The sequence below is a fragment of the Macrobrachium nipponense genome, chromosome 26, assembly GCF_015104395.2.
Source record: "Macrobrachium nipponense isolate FS-2020 chromosome 26, ASM1510439v2, whole genome shotgun sequence".
Taxonomy (NCBI): domain Eukaryota; kingdom Metazoa; phylum Arthropoda; class Malacostraca; order Decapoda; family Palaemonidae; genus Macrobrachium; species Macrobrachium nipponense.
Window position 1 is genome coordinate 43,889,528 of NC_087215.1, and position 19,580 is coordinate 43,909,107.

The following is a 19,580-nucleotide window of genomic DNA, read 5'->3' on the forward strand; positions in this document are numbered from 1 at the left end:
CCAGATCTTCTCATCGTTCTCCAGTGGATGTGAACTCTTCTAAGAGAGGGCGTTCTCCAACCTCTCGCTCAAACTCCTGCTAGGATCCCTTCGTCACCTAAGGATCTTCCGCGCTCGCCTCGACAAGACGTCCTAGAAGGTTCGGATGAGGAACCGAACACTTCTGCTGCGTCTCTTCTTACAAGAAGCTTACAGAGCTACTTTTACAAGTTTTTGGGGATTCCCTTACGCCTACGGCTCCTCCTTCTCCTCACTCACTTTTTTCAACGGCGAAGACAGCGAAGAGTTCTTCTTGTGTGAGGATGAAGCCAACTCTTTCTATGAAGAAGGCACTGAGGAGTTTTGGTTCCTGGATGGCTTCCAAAGAAGAAGCGGGGAAAACGATGTTCGCTTTTCCTCCTTCGAAGTTATCAGGACGCGCTGGTTTCTGGTACGAAACAGGAGAGCCCTTAGGATTGGGTCTACCGTCTTCGGCTGATTCGGATTTTTCGGCACTGGTAGATTCGACAAGGAGAAACTGCCCTTAACTCTGCTAAGACGACTTGGGCAATGAACGAATTGGATCATTTGCTCAAAAGGGATGTTTAGAGTGCTAGAAGTATTTAACTTCCTTGATTGGTCGTTGGGAGTCCTAGCCAAGAAAATTGAAGTGCCAGAGTCAATTTCACCAGATGATCTTATGTGTGTGTTGTATGGGACAAGTCAGTAAGAGACGGAGCGAGTGAAATCGCCTCCCTTTATGGAGCCGGCATCGTGAAGAAGAGGGTCGGTTTACTGTTCCTTCTTAACGAAGTCGGTTCTCCCATGCTCAGAGGTCTTCTTTGCTGTTTGCTCCTCTGTCTACTCAGTTGTTCCCGAAACATCGAGTGCAGGACATTTCGAGGTCACTTTCGGCCAAAGCCACCCAGGACCTTTTGGCACAGTCGGCAAGAAAACCTCGCCTTCCTTCCCTACCAAGGCTAAGAAGGAAAAGGCAATGTTCGAGAACCCTTTCGAGGGGCATCTTCATCAAGAACCTCTACGTTTAGAGGTCGTAGACCTTCAAGAAGGGGTAAGACTTTCGCCAAGTCTGTTAAAGCCCCCAAATAACTTGCAAGTCCTTCAAACAACGGTGGGCGCCAGACTCTTAGAGTTTGCAGAAGTCTGGGCCCAAAAAGGGGCGGATCCTTGGACCCTTTCTATTTTGAGGAGAGGTTACCTCATCCCTTTCGTCGAAAGACCTCCCTTGACGACCATCCCAAGGGAACTGACGGCCAGGTACAGAGACCCCATCATGAATCAAGCTCTCCATCTAGCAGTAGATCAGATGCTGGAGAAGGGGGCTATCGAACTAGTGACAGACCACATCATTCATCGGGCTTCTACAACCGCCTTTTCCTAGTTCCGAAGTCCTCAGGGGGATGGAGACCGGTGTTGGATGTAAGCGCCCTGAACTTCTTCGTAGAAAAAGAAGAAGTTCACGATGGAAACGCCTTCATCAGTGCTGGCAGCGCTTCGTCCAGGGGACTGGATGGTTTCCTTGGATTTTCAGGACGCTTACTTCCACGTACGATCCATCCTTCCTCGAGGAAGTTTCTCAGATTCATGATGGGGGGGAAAATTTTTCAGTTCAGGGCTCTGTGTTTCGGCCTCTCGACGGCCCCTCAAGTGTTCACGGGGATTTTGAGGATGTGGCTCAATGGCTTCATTTGAAAGGGGTGAGGATATCCATGTACCTCGACGATTGGCTAATAAGGGCCAATTCAGAAGATCGTTGTTTGAAGGACTTACAAGTAACTTTAGAATTGACGAAGGCTTTGGGACTTCTCGTCAATTTCAAGAAGTCATCACTAATTCCCGAGCAAGAGTGTGTGTATCTCGGGATACAGATGAACTCTCTGAGTTTTCGGGCTTTTCCCTCGCAGGAAAGGATAGCCCGAGGATTCGAGAGAGTAACAACCTTCTTAGGGAAAGAAGTATGCACAGTGAGGGAGTGGATGGAGTCTGCTGGGGACACTCTCCTCTCTGGAGCAATTCGTTTCCCTAGGAAGGTTGCACCTGAGACCGCTCCAATTCTTTCTTCATCGGAATTGGAGTCGTCGTTCTCAGGATTTGACGTTCTCCCTGTCGTTATCACAGGACATCAAGAAACATCTCTTATGGTGGACAGATCCCAACCTCTTTGCGAAGGGACTGTCTCTTCAATCACAGACCCCCAACCTGGTGTTGTTCTCCGACGCGTCGGACATGGGGTGGGGTGCAACTCTGGGAACCAACGAAGTGTCAGGTACCTGGGTGGGGGACCAGGTAGCCTGGCACATCAACAGAAAGGAGTTGATGGCTGTGTGGTTGGCTCTGAAGGCTTTCGAGCCCAAAGTCAGAAGATCGGTAGTGCAGGTCAACGCGGACAACACTACAGCTCTGGCATACATCAGGAAACAGGGGGGACGCATTCCTTCTCCCTGTACGAGACAGCAAGAGACCTTCTTCTGTGGGCAGAAGAAAGAGGAATCAAGCTTCTCACCAGGTTCGTGCAGGGAGAAAGGAATGTAAGAGCAGATCTCCTCAGCAGGAAAGATCAGGTCCTTCCCACAGAGTGGACCCTTCACTCGGGATGTATGCCAGAGCCTGTGGAAGTTATGGGGCAGGCCACACATAGACCTCTTTGCCACGTCAAAGAAACAAGAGGCTGGATCCTTATACTGCTCTCCGATATCGGATCCAGAGGCAGTAGCAATAGATGCTCTTCTTCTAGACTGGAACGGACTCGACGTCTACGCGTTTCCCCCCACCTTCAAGATCCTGGGGCTAACTATCAAGAAGTTCGTAGAGTCCGATTCAACGAGAATGACCTTAATCGCTCCCTTTTTGGCCGGCCCAAGAATGGTTCACAGAGGTACTGGAATGGTTGGTGGACCTTCCAAGATCGCTCCCGCTAAGGAGCGATCTACTCAGACAACCCCACTTCGACAGGTACCACAAAAAATCTCCTCGCTCTCAGTCTGACTGGTTTCAGACTGTCCAAAGTTTGGTCAGAGCGAAAGGCTTTTCAGCAGCAGTGCTAAAGCAATCGCAAGACGACGGAGACCTTCCACCTTGCGTGTATACCAGTCAAAGTGGGATGTCTTCAGACGTTGGTGCAAGAGGAAGAACATTTCCTCTTCCAGTACCTCTGTGACCCAAATTGCGGATTTCCTTATTTCCTCAAAGAAGAATGTCATCTGGTTGTGTCAACTATTAAGGGATACCGCAGTATGTTGGCGGCGGTATTTCGGCATAGAGGCTTAAATATATCCGATGATAAGGACCTGCATGATCTTATTAGATCATTTGAAACCATTAAGCGTCCTCATGTAGTACCGAACTGGAATCTAGACGTAGTCCTACAATTCCTTGGATCGTCTAGATTCGAACCTCCTGGCTTAGCCTCTTTCAAGGACTTGACGAAGAAGGCTATCTTCCTTTTGGCCCTAGCTACAGCTAAAAGAGTGAGTGAGCTCCAAGCTATTGAGGGCAATGTAGGGTTTAAGGAAGATTCTATGGTATGTTCGTTTCTTCCAAGTTTCCTTGCAAAGAATGAAAAACCCATCACGCCCTTGGCCAGGAGCTTTGAAGTTCGTAGTTTATCTTTTTCTAGTAGGGGAAGAGCCTGAAAGAACTCTTTGCCCTATGAGAATTATGAAGTATTTCCTTAAGAGGAAGGAACAACTTAAGGCTAATCAAGATGTACTTGGTGCTCCGTAAAGGACCCCACTCGGCCCATGTCGAAGAATGCTCTTTCCTTTTTTCTGAGAAGCCTTATTACAGAGGCACATGTTGCCTGTAAGGAAGATCAGTTTAGACTACTGAAAGTGAAAGCTCACGAGGTGAGAGCCATCGCAACTTCGCTTGCATTCAGAAAAAATATGTCTGTGCGGAACTTGATGGGAGGCGACTTTTTGGAGATGCCAATCGGTTTTCGCAAACCACTACCTACGTGATGTAAAATCACATATGATAAATGCTTCGCCTTGGGTCCTTTCGTATCGGCGGATTCGGTGCTGGGGCAGGGAGCTGAAACTTATCCTGTGTAATTTTTTATATGTTACCCTATATTTTATATTGTTGTTTTTTGGTTGTCTGAAAGAGGTTGCAGGAGGCACCTCTTTTGTCGTAATATTAACCCTTTGTATTTTGGTTAGGTGGTCTGGTGGGTTTTGGCTCCTTGCAGAGGTAGTGGTAAGGATCTGTTAGGTAAGGCGGACAAGGTCCCTCTAAGAGCATCCGACTTGGATTCTACCACAATAGGGGATCACATATCCCAGTGGTAGATCCGAGAGTCTTTCAGCATCAGGTCACGTCCTAGCTGTAGCTCTCCAGGCAATGCAGACTCAGAGATAGTATCTATGAAGTCTTCATCCTGAAAAGGTGAGAACCAAGGTTTTTATATCCTACAACATTAGTTGTTTCCCGTCTTACCTGTATTATTGAGCTGTCTCTTACCCTCACCAAGGGTGCCAATCAGCTAAGTATATATCTGTCAGGGAAAGTTCATGTACAAAAATGATATTGTTAAACTACAATAAAGTTTTGTACATACTTACCTGGCAGATATATACGATTAATGGCCCACCCAGCCTCCCCTCAGGAGACAGGTGGAAGAGAAAAATCTGACAAGCTTACGGGAGTGGTTCGTACATCCGCCACCCAGCGGCGGGTAAGGTAGACCACCTGACCTACCTGTCGCGTGTGCCGCGAGATTGAAATTCTGTCGGGAACGTCGGAGACTATAGCTAAGTATATATCTGCCAGGTAAGTATGTACAAAACTTTATTGTAGTTTAACAATATCATTTTTGTCGCGATCTGGGGGATCGTGATAAACTACGAGAAGTCCGATCTCGAACCCAAGCAGAAGATGAAGTACCTGGGTATGCTGATCGATACGGTAGCAGCTCAAGTCCGCCCCGCAGACTTGAGGATCAGCAAATTCAGGGAGGCAGCCGGCCGGTTCCTGTCTCGGCAGGAACAGGCAGCTCAGCAATGGCAAGTCGTGATCGGCCACCTATCGTCACTCGAGAAGTTAGTTCCTCACGGACGTCTTCACCTCGGTCTCTCCAGTGGAGACTAAGGGAGATTGTTGGTCACAGGTAAAGGATCCACCTTACTTCCCCGTGGTCCATCACGGAGAAGGTGAGGCAGGACCTATCCTGGTGGCTCGATGACAGGAACCTATTAAGAGGGGTGCCTCTACGCACTCCCCTCCGGAGATGCTGCTGTTCTCAGACGCATCGACCGAGGGGAGGGGGTGGGGCGCACACCTGGAGGAGTTGCTGGCTGCAGGTGTGTGGGACCATCACGACAAGCACCTTCACATCAATGTCCTAGAACTCAAGGCGCGTTTTACGCTCTCCAAGAATTCCAGGACCGCCTTGGTGGGACACTCGGTGGTGTTGATGTGCGGACAACACCACACTAGTGGCATACGTCAACAAGCAGGGGTAGGCCTAGTGTCTCTCCCGCTACAAGCCAGTTGACTGTGCAGGTGCACGAGTGGGCCACGGCTCACTCAATAGAGCTGTCAGCACGCTACATTCCAGGCAAGAGGAATGTAGTAGCAGACAAGCTCAGCCGTCGGGATCAGGTGATAGGGACCGAGTGGTCCCTACACCCAGAAGTGGCGGAAAGGCTCTTCAACCTGTGGGGGCGTCCGGTCATAGACCTGTTCGCCACCCGGCACAACAGAAAACTTCAAGTTTTTTGTTCGGCCGTGCCGGACCCATGGGCAGCTGCAGAGGACGCTCTTCAACACCCCTGGGACAACCTCTTCGTCTACGCCTTTCCTCCCTTTTGTCTGATTCGGAAAGTGATCAGTCGAGCGCTGGTCACTCCCAATCTCAGGATGATCCTGGTGGCTCCCAAACGACCTCAAGCCGTTTGTATCCGGACCTGCTGGCTCTTCTTGCGGAAGAACGAGAGAGATGCCCACTGGCACAACCTTCTAGCCCAGCCACACGTAGAGCGGTACCACCGGGCAGTTCCAGTCCCTACAACTTCACGGCTGGCTGTTATCCACCATCTCTTGCGAACAGAGGCTTTTCTCGCAGCGCAGCAACAGAGATGGCTGGACACGTCCGACAGTCCTCTGCAGCTGTGTACCAAGGGGAAGTGGGCCGTCGTCTGTGGTTGGTGTCGTAGACGGGGTCTATCTCCTCTCAGAGCCACTCTTCAGCAGGTAGCGGATTTCCTCGTGTTTCTTCGCCGAGAGAAGCTCCTCTCAGTACCCACAGTTAAAGGATATAGAGCCGCCCTGGCCCTTGTCCTAAAAACTGAGGGGACTGGACATCTCGAACTCGTTCGAGATCTCCTTGCTAATGAGGAGCTTCGAAAGGTCTTGCCCACCCAGGGAACTCAGGCCCCCTGAGTGATGTGACTCTCGTCCTTAGGAGTTTGACTCGAAGACCATTCGAGCCACTCCGAGAGTCGTCAGACAGGGATCTGACCCTCAAGACCCTCTTCTTGCTGGCCCTGCATCGGCGAAGAGAGTAGGGGAACTTCATGGTCTGTCCTTCAATGTTAAACATACCAGGGGCTGGGGATCTGTGACACTCGATTTCGTCCCGAATTTCGTAGCTAAGACTCAGAATCCGTCGATCCCTGACGACAGGTTCGAGTCTTCACGATCCCCTCCCTAATGGATTTCACCGACAACGATACGGATGAGATGCTGCTTTGTCCTGTGAGGGCGCTACGGCGCTATCTGAAGAAAACTCGACACCTCAGGCCTGAGTGTCGACGCCTCTTCGTTAGCACTGGGGTTACCAAGAAAGAAGTATCCAAGAACACACTTTCTTTCTGGCTGCGTGAGGTGATCAGGAGGGCGTACGAGGCTGATGGTAGTGACGACATCCGTACGCTCGACCGAGAGCCCACGAAGTCAGAGGTATTGGACCCTCTTTGGCGTTCCGTAAGAACTTCTCCGTGGCGCAGGTCCTGAAGGCAGGTGTCTGGGCCAACCACCAGACTACCTTCACGTCCTTCTACCTTCGGGATATGCCTACAAGTCCCTTGGATACTTTTTAACCTTGGGACCTGTGGTGGCTGCTCAACACGTTGTGTAAGCTTACCCAGCATCCGAGCGGCAGGCAGAACAGCATCGATTCCTGGTGTGACTGGTAGGATGAATGGTGAATGAGAGTGCGACTGGCTTCTCTTCTCCATCTTTCTCTCTCTCTACCTGTGGGCAGAGGGTCACGGTCGTCACCATGCTGGAAAGGAATTTCGATGCAGGTAAGCTACTCGAGACCGAGCCCCAATCTATCCCTTTAGTTAGGGATAGAAGCAAATATCTCCACTCCCTCCAACAAGGGGGAAGGAGTGGATGCCTACTTGAGACAAACCATAACTTTAGTTGGCTCTTGTAATAGAGCAAGTTCTTACTTGCTGGTACAACGAGATACGCTTGCCTCTCTCTAGTACTTGGCTCAGAGGTCTGACCATTGATCCTGCAGTGCACACCCCAATCAATCGGACAGAGGTTTGGATCCCTCCTTGCTCTTACAACCAGGGAGGCATTCCAAGGTTGGACGAACACCAGTCTGTTCACCAAAAAGACTCAGATTCCACCCACCAAGAAGTGAGTCTTCCTATTGTTAAAGGACCGAGGGTTTGTATTACGTATCGGAACAAATGACAATTTGTCGAAAATTGCATTTTTCCTAACTATATAAACCTGAGGTCCTTTACATATAGTCCCACCTCATACCACCCCTCACTCTGCAACTTTTTGCATGGGCCTAAAGCAAAAGTGATTCTTCACCGCTCGCGCACGATCGGACAAGCAGTTAACTACCGTTCTCCCCTTGTTCGAAGCTTACGACCGTCCCAGCTGCTGCTAGTTACCTTTCTATTGTTAAAGGACCTCAGGTTTGTATAGTTAGGAAAAATGCAATTTTCGACAAATTGTCATTTTAGAATCGGATATTGCTCAAGAGAAGATGGGTGAGTCGGATGGGAAACATTCTCTTAGTGCAGAAGTTGTTTCCCTGAATGGACTATACTACGTATATAAAAGTTTTTTCCTACTAAGAACGGAATTAACACGTGAAGGATGTCGGGTACCATAAAGGCACAGATGTTCTGGCACATAACCTTAAAAGAACTAGAAGGAAGCGCCAGCCTGGCGCAAATTGCGTCAGAAGCGCCAGCCTGGCGCAATGCGCCAGAAGCACCATCCCAAGATATTTCTCGTTTTAGCGAGTTATTAACCTAAGAGTTCAGTAGTGGTTGGTTTGGTGTTGCTTCTCACCTCGGTGGTTGCGGGTTCGATTCTCGGCCATTCCATTGAGGAGTGAGAGATGTGGATTTCTGGTGATAGAAGTTCACTCTCGACGTGGTTCGGAAGTCACGTAAAAACACCATACAAACAAACAAACAAACCAGTAGCCTCTCGGAGGCTCGGTAACGGCAAGATTCGTTCCTGATTTCGTTACCCATTTAATCGGAAAGGGGTCGCTTACAAGGAATGATGAAATTATTTATTTTAATCACTTAGGCCAATTCCACGACTCTCTCATATCGCAAAGAGCATCGAGAATCTCTTTTTTCGCCCCTGTTCGCGTTAACAAAAGAGAACCTATTTGGGAACAGACACGGAACGTAACGATCCTTAAAGGTTCGATGCAAGATTTTGCATGTCGTGAGAACCTTCTCGATCGAAAGATAAAAAAACTGTTAACGTATGTCTAACATTTATTGAAAAGAGTTTTGAGAACTGCGGAAAGTCTTCTTCATAGATCTCTTCGCAAGGTAGAAGACGAACAGGCTTCCTATAGACTGCTTCCTTTTCCTCGAACCAAGAGAGGTAGCAATATACGACATCTTTAATTTAAAGAAGGGGAATAAACTTTAGTCTTTTTTCCCCTAGTTATAAATCTTAACAGATTTTAAGATAAATGGGCATCAAAGGAAGAGAGGATGAATGCCTCATTTTGGCCTTAGAGAGGTTGGATTCACAGAAGTCACGTTCTTCTCACAGCATGTTTCGTAAGGCTTTTCCAAGAGTATCTGGATATTCTATCAGAATCTATTATAAATAGATCTGAAAAACCTCTCCACTCTGAGTCTTTCCGCGTGCAGACTGACCAGAAGTGGACATGAATGAGAGGATTTTTCAAGGTAAATGACAATAGTCATGGCTAAGACATAGAATTGCTGCAGATCGTGCTAGATGGAATGAGAAAACTGTCCTCTTCCGATACCTCTGTGAACCACATAGCGAGGTTCTTTCTTCACTTTCAGAGGGAAGAATCACCTAGGTATATATCTGCTATCAAAGAAACGCAGTAAAAGGCTATAGGATATATGTACTTCGAATGGGATCTTTTGTGGCCACAGATTCCTTGTTCCCGACAAAATGGAACTGCTCCTCATCAAACTTCTTTGAGAAAGTTTATGAAGGAATTCTTTGTTTTCTCTTAGCCCTAAACGACCAAGAAGACAAGTGAATATGGGTTGTGCATTGGAATCTCGCATCAGATTCCAATGGAGGACTCGGCAATGGGTTCTTGCCAGCATAGTATGTCTGGCAAAAGAACTAAAAACCCTCTTATTCCTGACGCAACGCTTTCAGATAGAAGTTTCGTTGCCCAGGCAGGGTACTTACTTTTTCATCTACAGAAGAAGAGATGGTTTAAACGTTTGCCTACAGAGTCTTCGGGGTGCGATGAGGGCTCGAAATGCTTCCCAGATAAGGTATTCAGAAGGATACAATAGAGCTAGAAATCAGGGTTCCGCCAATTTCAGCTCGGAGTCTCCTTCGACTTCCAGACTCCTTCCTTCCTTCGGGCAAGGATAGGGAAGATTCTGCAACGAGGAACTATCACATGTAAGAAGGGATCTCGTTAGCAAAGGAAGTATTCACGAAGGATCCTCCTCGGAGGAAGACTCTTCTCTCTCGTATGTTAGATATCCTGTCGTCTACTGGATGTAGCTGACTACAATCAAACTCCCCTTGCCAGGGGCCAAAAGATCAAAGGGGAAGAATTTCTTCCACCCTTCTCCAGTCTCCTGATAGGACTATGTGGTTGTTCAGGACTCTCGGACAATGTAGCGCCAGCCAGGCGCCAAATGCCAATACAGGCGAAAAACGCCAGAGGCGGACAGTTCCAAGGAACTCTGTCATGGTCGGATACTGAGAAGGAGCGGGCCTCCAACCTGGCGCAAATGCGCCAGAGGCGAACGAATCGGACAGATATAAGAGTGTCCGATGTGGACATCGCCAGACAGCCTAGAGACTCTTCCAAGCTCGAAGCTCCAGCAAGTGTGGAGGAGCCAAGCCAGGCGCGAGGCGCCAGCCAGGCTCCAGAAGCCAGCCAGGCGCCATCCAGGTGCCAGGCTCCTCAAGGCTAGGCTCCAGTCAGGATTGAGGATCCATCCAGGCGCAAGGCTCCTTCCAGTAAAGAGAAACCTAAAGCTCTGTCATGTAAGAGGGCTAGTCCCCATTGATATGATACAGGTAAGGCTCTGCCAGGTAAGTGGGTCAGCCCCCATTGGCACGATCCGAGAAGGCTCTGTCGTGTAAGCGGGCTAGCCCCCATTGACATGATCCAGAAGGGTTTGTCAGTCATAGGTCCCTCACCTCGCTGAAACTCTTGAGGCATGCAGACTCATAGACAGTAATCATGAAGTCTTCTGCCAAGCTCCAGGCGCAAGGCGCCAGCCAGACGCAAGGCTCCAGCCAGGCGCGAGGCGCTAGCCAGGAGGGAGGAGCCAATCAGGCGCCAGCCAGGCGCGAGGCGCCATCCAGGCGCGAGGCTCCAGCCAGGCTCTAGGCCGCATTCAGGCGCAAGGCTCCAGCCAGGCGCGAGGCGCTAGACAGGCGCGAGGCGCCTGCCAGTCACGAAAGCGCTTGCCAGGCTCCAGGCTTCACCCAGAAGAGATCTATATCAAAGAATGCCCTGGCCTTCTTTGAGACAATGTGATCTCCTAAGCACTTGACAAGTGCATTGATGATTCCTTCAAACAGCTGAGAATTAAAAGCGCATGAAGTGCGAGCTTTTCTGTATTCTTGTTCTTTCCTTAACAATATGTCATAAGGACATATTAGCTGTCACATACGGGAGATGCAACTCTGTGTTGACTTCCCATATCCGAAGGATGTCAAGATAACCTACGAGAGATCCTTCTCTCTTGGTTGATACGTGTCTGCGGATACATTGCTGGGATAGGGAGCCGATACTGATCCTTAACTAGTGAGTTAAATTTTATTTAACGTCATGTTTTTTCTTTGGGTTGTTTGAAAGGAGTTTGGGGATAACTCTTTTCAACTTAAGCACTAACCCTCGTTTGTTAGGATCAGGTGATCGGGATCGGTGTTGTGCTCCTTAATTATGCCAATAGGCATAGGCATATTGTCATGTAAGAGGCTCTGTCGAGTAAATGGATAAGACCCCATCGACAGACCCACAAGAACTCTTAGCCATAGGTCACATCCTCGCTGAGGCTCTTGAGGCGAAGCAGATTCCTAGGCATTAGCCATGGAATCTTCCGCCTGAACAAGTAGGAACCAAGGTTTTATTTATTTATTACCTACAACGTATGTTGTTTACCTGTCTCTATTCAGTAAAATAGTTGTCTCTTACCCACCACCAAGGGTGTCAATCAGCTAAGTATATATCTGCCGGGGAAGTTGCATGTACAAAAATGATATTGTTAGAATACAATAAAGTTTTGTACATACTTACCCGGCAGATATATACGATTAATGGCCACCCACCCAGCCTCCCTCAGGAGACAGGTGGAAGAGAAAATCTGGTTCTAGAACGGGAATGGTTCCTATTCCTGCCACCCAGCGGCAGGGGGGTAGATCACCTGACCTACCTGCAGCGTGTGCCGCGAAATTCGAATTTCTGTCGGACGTCAGAGACATAAGCTAAGTATATATCTGCCGGGTAAGTATGTACAAAACTTTATTGTATTCTAACAATATCATTTTGACTAATAGCATTAATTTTCAGTCATATATTGTACACAGAACTAGTTTCCGACATAGCCTGCTACTTGGCAAAGTTCTGATAATGCTTTTTATCATTTTATTACTCATATATTTTAACTTCATCATTTTATAACTCCATAATGTATAATTTTATTTAAAATAATGTACTTTGTTGAACACATTTAGCCTACATTCCTGAGTTAGCCAGCTAGTAAGTCAATACAATACGAAGTCAATACAGTGCTAAACTTATCAGAATCTGTAAATTATTTAGCAGTAACTTTCTTATTCTAAATTTGGTATTTCATAGTTATCATTATGAGTTTCTTCATCATTTATTTTTATTATAGAGGTTAGTGAGATAAAAAAAATATTGAATGAATTTTGGCGATTATGGGGCATTTGAATGTCGCTGTCAAGGCGTAAACAAAGCACATCATCTATTGAGGAAAATAAACACTAAAATATTCTCTAAGAGGATAAGCATTTTCTAACATTAATAAAGATTTATGCTTGCACTTCCTACCTCTAGTATCATCTGATCTCATGGGTGACATATCAAATACGTATGTAAATACACAGTTGTATAAAAATTATCAAACTGGATTACATGTAAGTCTTTCAAGCATACTAAGAGTAAGGAATTTGTGCATGCTAAATGTCTCATTGTTTTGATTAAAAGTTTTTGGTATGACTTGGTAGAGACTTCTGAAGTGAATGTTTAAAAAAATATATTTATTTTCTAGTTAATATAAAAAACATATTTGACTTCACACATTTTCTTTTCATCACTAAGAATTCACACATTTTTTTTTCATTACTAAGAATTATTATCACTAAAACAAAGGAGCTACGGCATAATTTTTGCTGTCTTGGAAGTTGTAAGCAAACGTAGTGCCACTGTGGCCACGCAACGAACTAATGGCGGCGGAATCAAGCCAACCAGTGGAGTTCCCAGACCATAAAATGCCAAGTTTAAGAGTTTAAACTATATAGCTTTTCTTTACATAGTATATTAAAACCTTATTTATTGATTTAGCTATAGATTTGAAGGTTTTCAAAACCTAGACTAGGCTAGATTATTGGTACTACTGAGTAGCCTTTCTCTCATTGGTTACCATTGGCAATGTTTTTATTTTCATTTTATGGTCTCTCTCTCTCTCTCTCTCTCTCTCTCTCTCTCTCTCTCTCTCTCTCTCTCTCTCTCTCTCTCTCTCTCTCTCTCTCTCTCTCTCTCTCCATGTTGTTGTCGTAACTCCCGAGTTGTCATAAAACAAGTATGTTGTTAAATGAGGAGTACCTGCAGTACTCAGAGGCCAGTAGTTCACACATGCACAATTTGTATGGTTACAACCTGATAAAGTTGCTGTATAAAAGTACAGTATAGGCAGTGCCTGGTTATTGACAGACTTGGTTAATGGCAGTCTGGTTTAATAGAGTTATGGCGTCGATGCATATGGCATAAATTACAGAATTTTAACCGTGCCATAAATCGCCTAGTTTCAGGTAATGGCAATTTTCACTTAACAAGCTCATTGGAACGGAACCCCCACTGACAACCAGGGACTCCCTGTATATTGATGGTGATTAAACCATGGTAGGCTGTGGGTAAACACAATTAGGTCACCTGTTTACCAATTTGTGTTGTTTACAAGAGAGAGAAGGGAGTTGTTTTCTCTCTCTCTCTCTCTCTCTCTCTCTCTCTCTCTCTCTCTCTCTCTCTCTCTCTCTCTCTCTCTAAAGTGTATTTATACAGCATATTTTGTTACAAATGTGGAGGAAAAAGGAAAATAATTATTTTTTGCATAAAGTTTCAGTTTAAAGTGTGATGGTTGTTGTTTATAAGCATATTGAGAGTTTATGGTTTTGTGGTAGTATTGACAAGTTAGAAGTAGTAAGGGGACAGAGTTGCCTTTTTACACCCATAGAGTTTTTGCTTGTATTTAGCTTGAATTTGCCCTTATCCAACTGGGCTTTGGCTCTATTAATCTGAATAATCAAAAGATTTCTATATCACATTTTCTTAGTATCAGCTGTTAATTACTAATCTTCATGGATTTAGTCTGCTGTGAAGTTTTCTAATTCCTGATGAGGCTGAAAACAAGCTGTAAATTTAATTTGCAAGAAAGAAATGCCAGGTGCTAGGATTACATACACTGCTAGTATTTTGCTTTTAATTTTTTTGCATTATTTACAGGATGGAAGGTTTGAAGTAGTAGCTAATACCTCGGGTGACAGAGTGACACCTGCCGTTGTTGCCTACCATGATGCAGAAGTTGTAAGTTTTATTGTAGCTTTTTGAATCTTGAAACATTTGATAAATATTATTTTGAAGTTTGGTTCTACTGTTTTGAACAAATGCACATTATATACCAAGAATTATATTTTTTCCCTTTTTGATTAACAGGTGACAGGTCCAGCTGCTAAACAGGGTATAATTCGTCATGCTGCAAACACAATACAGCATGTATTGCGAGTAGCAGGTACAAATGAAGATGAGGGATTAAATATGTCTAGTATTACATGTAAACCAAGTTGGGAAAGCGGCCAGCCACGTTATTCAGTAGCTAAAGGAGAAAAATCAATCAACGTATCTGCAGATGATGTCCTCTTGAACATTTTTGTGCTTTTGAAAGGTTTGTTCATATGCTTGTCAATTACTTCATTTTCATTTGCACATACCAACCATCATTTGATAAATGCAGTTATTTCCATGTTGCATTAGAGCGTCTTATGGTATTTCCATTGAAAATCATTGTTGATCGTAGTATATATCTGATAGTGAGGTGAGAAAAGATTTTATTTGTCTGTTTTTATGATCAGTGTAATGACTACCCTTTGGTCCATCTTTCATTCTATGGGTATTTGGAAATTTTAGATTAATTCAATGACTGATAACAGACAAAGAGCCCATGCCCGAGGTGATCATTTGGTTTCTGGCTAACACCTAAGATGATACTATCTGATAACAGGTTGATGCCAATAGACCGCTGGACAAAGGCAAGATATGGCAGGACATAGCATTCAATCGGGAATCATAGTAACAGCTTGCATTGACAGATGGTGTGACATGAATGGGGAGCTTTGCATCATTTTAACATATGCCAGACAATTGGTAGGACATGAACACTTAATCTGCATTATATGCCCAAGAAAGCAAGCATTTTTTTTTTAGTGCTTTTTCAAGAAGAGATCATGGAGATGCTAGCTGGGTACATGATCATATGATAGTAAAAAAATTAATGGGTATATCTTTGGCAAAAGTTGGTCTGGTTATTGAACTGAGAACTGGGGTTGGGTGTTCTCAGTAAACACCTTCCACTTTTTCTTTGGCTACCTTACCAATCAGACATCTTGCAGCTAGCTCAGCAAGACTGGTTGAAACTTCTGTTAGTATTGCGTATTGATGACTTCAGCTTGTTTGGTTTGGCATTGGTTTTGACTGTTGTGTGTTTGATGGTGCATGATCATTTTCTTGCTCCAAAGAGTGGTAAGTGTAGATGTTTGGCAGGCATGTGAACAGATGCTTGCATAGAAATGTCCTCTGTATCTGTTCATCTTGAAGAGGATAGTAGGGCTTACCATTTCCTAACTGCGGACGTATGTACGTGAGATGGGGGGGAACTCGAACACTCAAGATCGAAGGAGAATCCCTTAGAGTGAACTCTTGGAAGCACCAGTGAGAGAGGCAGGCAAACATTCCAGCTGCACCAACTCCTTGCTCACTACCTTCGACCTCTTGACAGGTGCCTTGAGATCCTTACGGTGACGAATAGACCTTGGAGAAGAAGGAGCACTAACATCATGTGCACGGGCCAGGGGAGGTTGCAGCACGCTCGCAATGTGCATGGACGGGGTGGGGGGGGGAACATGCTTGAGATTCGAGGCAGAGGATGAAGCATCTCCTGCAGAATGTACACCACTAACACTGGCCGAAACAACAGCACTCTTGAGAACACGTCCGCGTTGTTCTTCTCTCAAAGGCGAAGGAAGGGCAAAGTCCTTAGCCTTCCAACGCTTGATACGCCGACAGGCCGTGGAGGGGGAAGAGGGCGAGGAAGACAGCACTAGTTTCTTAAGCGTACTCTTCTCAGGAGGCAGTGACGAAGCAACACTTTTCCTACCAGTCCTCCCAACCGATAAGGCAGCCAACTTCACATCCAATACAGAGTCCAACCTCTGAAACACTGTCTGGCATATGACCTCAGACTGATGTGCCAGAGAAGGCTCCGATGACAAGGAAGGGAGATGTAGCGGACTGGCCGTCAGTGATGACGTCACGACTGAGAAAGGCGGATCAGAGGAGACAACTGGGAGACCAACAGATCTCCGTTCCTCAATGGCAGCAAGGACTCTGTGGCGAGCGATCTCTTCATCCTAGACGAAGTCGTGTCCCTTTTTATCAGAAGATTAGCCCATAAATTGGTACTGTCCTATTGTTAAGACCGAAGGTTTGTAGCAATGAAAAATACAAATTGTCTTAGAAAATTTGTCATTTTTTCTGATCTCCCTGTGCAGAATGCATGAATGCAGAGATAGAAGTGTTGGAGTTTCAAGAAACTAGTTTTGAGTAAAACAAATGTTTTTGGTCAGGCCTAATGGTCTCAGTGCATGGTACCTATAGGGTTAATGAGTGTTATTTTTCTTCTTGTGAAGAATGTAAGTAGTTGTCTGATGAGAAAAAGGTTTCTGGTCATAGTGATCGACCTTTTTTGTTTCTCTCCCAAGAGAGAAAGTGTCAGAGGCTTCATCTGTCTGTAGCCTGCCCTCTGGACTGCCATGACAGTAAGGTATTCTCTTCTGCCAGGGAACTAAGGTGTGTGTCAAGATGGAGGTCTGTGTCCTTCACAACTTGTTGCTTAACCACCTTCCATCTTGAACTGGAACCTTTTTCTAAAATATTTATTTGATAGAGTAAAGTGCTTGCATCAGCTGACTCAACATGGTGTCATCATCCTGCGAGAGTGACAGTGATGTGTGTGGTACTGTGAAGTTATATAAGGCCAATAAACATGGTTTTCTTGTTACTTCTGTAGTTTGTTCATGAAACTTACCTGACAGATATATATATAGCTGTATTCTCCGAAGTCCGACAGAATTTCAAAACTCGCGGCACACGCAGTGGGCGGCCAGGTGGTAGTACCCATTCCTGCCGCTGGGAGGCGGATATCAGGAACCATTCCCATTTTCTATTCATATTTTTTCTGTCGCCGGTCGGTAAACACCTGTTTACAGACCTCCGCCCAGGATTTTTGGATTTGACTCGTTCTAAGTATCTGGATTGACTTTTGGTTTTGACTCTGGATTGTTGGATTGGCATACGCGATAGTGGACTGTTTTTTGATTTTGGATTGGCTTTTCTGTGAACGTGATGTCGGGATCAAGTTCAGTGAGCTTCAGAGTGTGTGTGAGGAGTGATTGCAAGGTGAGGCTACCGAAATCATCGGTAGATCCCCACACAGTATGTATGGGGTGTAGGGGGTTTCTTGTTTGTTTGTTGGATGATCGATGCATTGAAATGCAAAAGTTTGACTGATGATGGATGGAAAGGTGTATGAGTCCTATCGGCGTAAGTTGAAGCGCGATAGGATCAGCTGGTCTTCCTCCAAGAGCGGTTCTACGAAAGGTAAGGGAAGTAACATTTCTCCTATTTTAACACCAGTAGAATTTGCTTCACCTAATCCTGTGTTGTTGCCTGAGGGCCCTGGTTCTGTGTCTGGAGAAGGTAATGCCCTTTCTCTGATTCTAGAGTCGTTACGCACTTTAGAGTCCAAAGTGTTGGCCCTAGAAAACGGCTCAAGTAAAGTGTGTGATCGTACCCCTAGTGTTGTGGAGGGGGCGTCAGATCGGCCCCATAATGCCTCTAGGCCTAGACCTCTGTCGGACTCCCAGGACTCAGGGAGTGGGCATGTCGAAAGCGCAAGAGGGTTACGGGGCTCCCCACCGATCTGGCGTCCCTGTTCGGCAGGACCTGTTGTTAGTTCCCAGGCTGCCAAGGAGCGTGCTCAGGCTCGCATCCTTAAGGACTGTTTTTCGTCCTCCGAGGCGCCCTCCCCGCGCAAGGGGTGGAGCGCTCGGAGAGACTCGCGTCGTTGAAAAAGGACTTTTCCGAGGGAGGACGCTTTACGTCCCCTCTCTCTGCTATCGTTGCGGTCTTCGCCTGCGTCGTATGACGCGTTTCCTCCACAGAAGAGAGGTAGGACGTCTTCCAAGGAGCTGAGAAGCGCTTCTCTTGCGCCTCGGAGAGGCAGGTTGCTGTACCTGTGAGAAGGAAGGAGGCGTCCCCTCGCCCCTCGTCTTCTTGCAGGCGCAGCCCTTCACCTCCTCTTGTTTCTTCGCCAACGAAGAATATTCTTGTGTCTCTTCAAGACCAATTGTCGGCTTTAATGGCTCAGAAGACTCGCCCAGCAGCAGTTGAGCCTAAACGTAGGAAGGACGCTAGACTGCCTGTCAAGAGGACGAGGCAGTCCCCTTCTCCGTCTCCTCGTTCGTCTCTGTCTCCGCTTGCTTCTCCTTCGGAGCTTCCTCGTTCTCGTTATACGGGTAGGAAGTCTCGTGGACAGGACGCTTTTCTTCCCTCTCGATTTCCTGATCAGCCCGCGCGTCAGGACGCCTTTTGAGGACGCTCGGTAGGACGCCTTGGAGGACGCTTTTGAAGACGCTCGGCAGGACGCTTTTGACGAGACGCTCGTCGGGATGTTTTGCTTGACGCTTGCCTGTTGAGAAGGCTTTCGATGAGCGCCCAGAAGGACGCTTTGAAAAGCGAAAGCTGGACGCTTGAGCGGAAAGCGTAAGGACGCTCCTCTAGAGCGAGTAAGAGTAGCCTCTCTTGACGCTCAGCGCGGTCAAGACGCTCTTCGTTCTTCGAGCTCTAAGGATCGACAGAAGGTCGGTCGCTTTGAAGAGGCTGATATCAGTCATCCTCGAAAGCCTTTGTTGAAGGCTAGACCCGTTGGGCGCACGCCCTCTCCAGAGGTTCAATCTCCTTTGCCTCTTCGGGAGGAAGGAGAGCTTAGTAGTCCGGCGGACTCAGTTGAGGAGGAACAGCCTTCAGTTTCGTCGGTGTCCGATTACAAGGTGCTAGTTCGACTGTTACGCTCTTCTTTTGGTGAGAAGTTCCAGCCTGCAGCTCCCAAGTCTCCACCCTCTCAGTTTTCGTCATCTAAGTCGTGCAAGGTTCCGGAGTTTTTTGTGGAAAATTGAAAAACTTCTTTGGTCCACTAAGAGAGCGTTCAAGAAGTTGCAGGATTGGATGGAACGTCGCGGAAGGATCAGGGCAAGTCGACTTTCGCCCTTCCGCCTTCAAGACTCAGTGGGAAAGGCGGCATCTGGTATGAGACCAAAGGAGAAGTAGGAGTTAAGATCCCGTCGTCTTCCCAAGGGGACTTTGCTAGTCTGGTCGATGCACAGAAGAGGTCTCTTTTATCGACCGCTAAGATTTCGTGGACGCCAACGGAGATTGACCATCACATGAAAGGTCTGTTAAGGACTCTGGAAGTCTTTAACTTTTCTAGACTGGTGCTTGGGAGTCCTGGATCTTCAATCTAGGAGTCCTGACTCGTTGAGTCTGGGGAGCTGTGCAATGTGTTATCCTGCATGGACAAGGCCGTCAGAGATGGGGTTCGGAA

The 19,580-nt window shown here is 46.6% G+C and overlaps 1 protein-coding gene across 1 annotated transcript in view; it reads left to right on the forward strand.

Moving 5' to 3' along the window:
* LOC135200239 (heat shock 70 kDa protein 14-like) overlaps positions 1 to 19,580 on the forward strand; it is a gene marked incomplete in the record, with an annotated part of 291,697 nt that overhangs the window by 57,680 nt on the left and 214,437 nt on the right. The window contains 2 exon segments of the mRNA XM_064228688.1: positions 14,150 to 14,230; positions 14,360 to 14,588. Coding sequence (XP_064084758.1) covers positions 14,150 to 14,230; positions 14,360 to 14,588 — 310 coding nt within the window.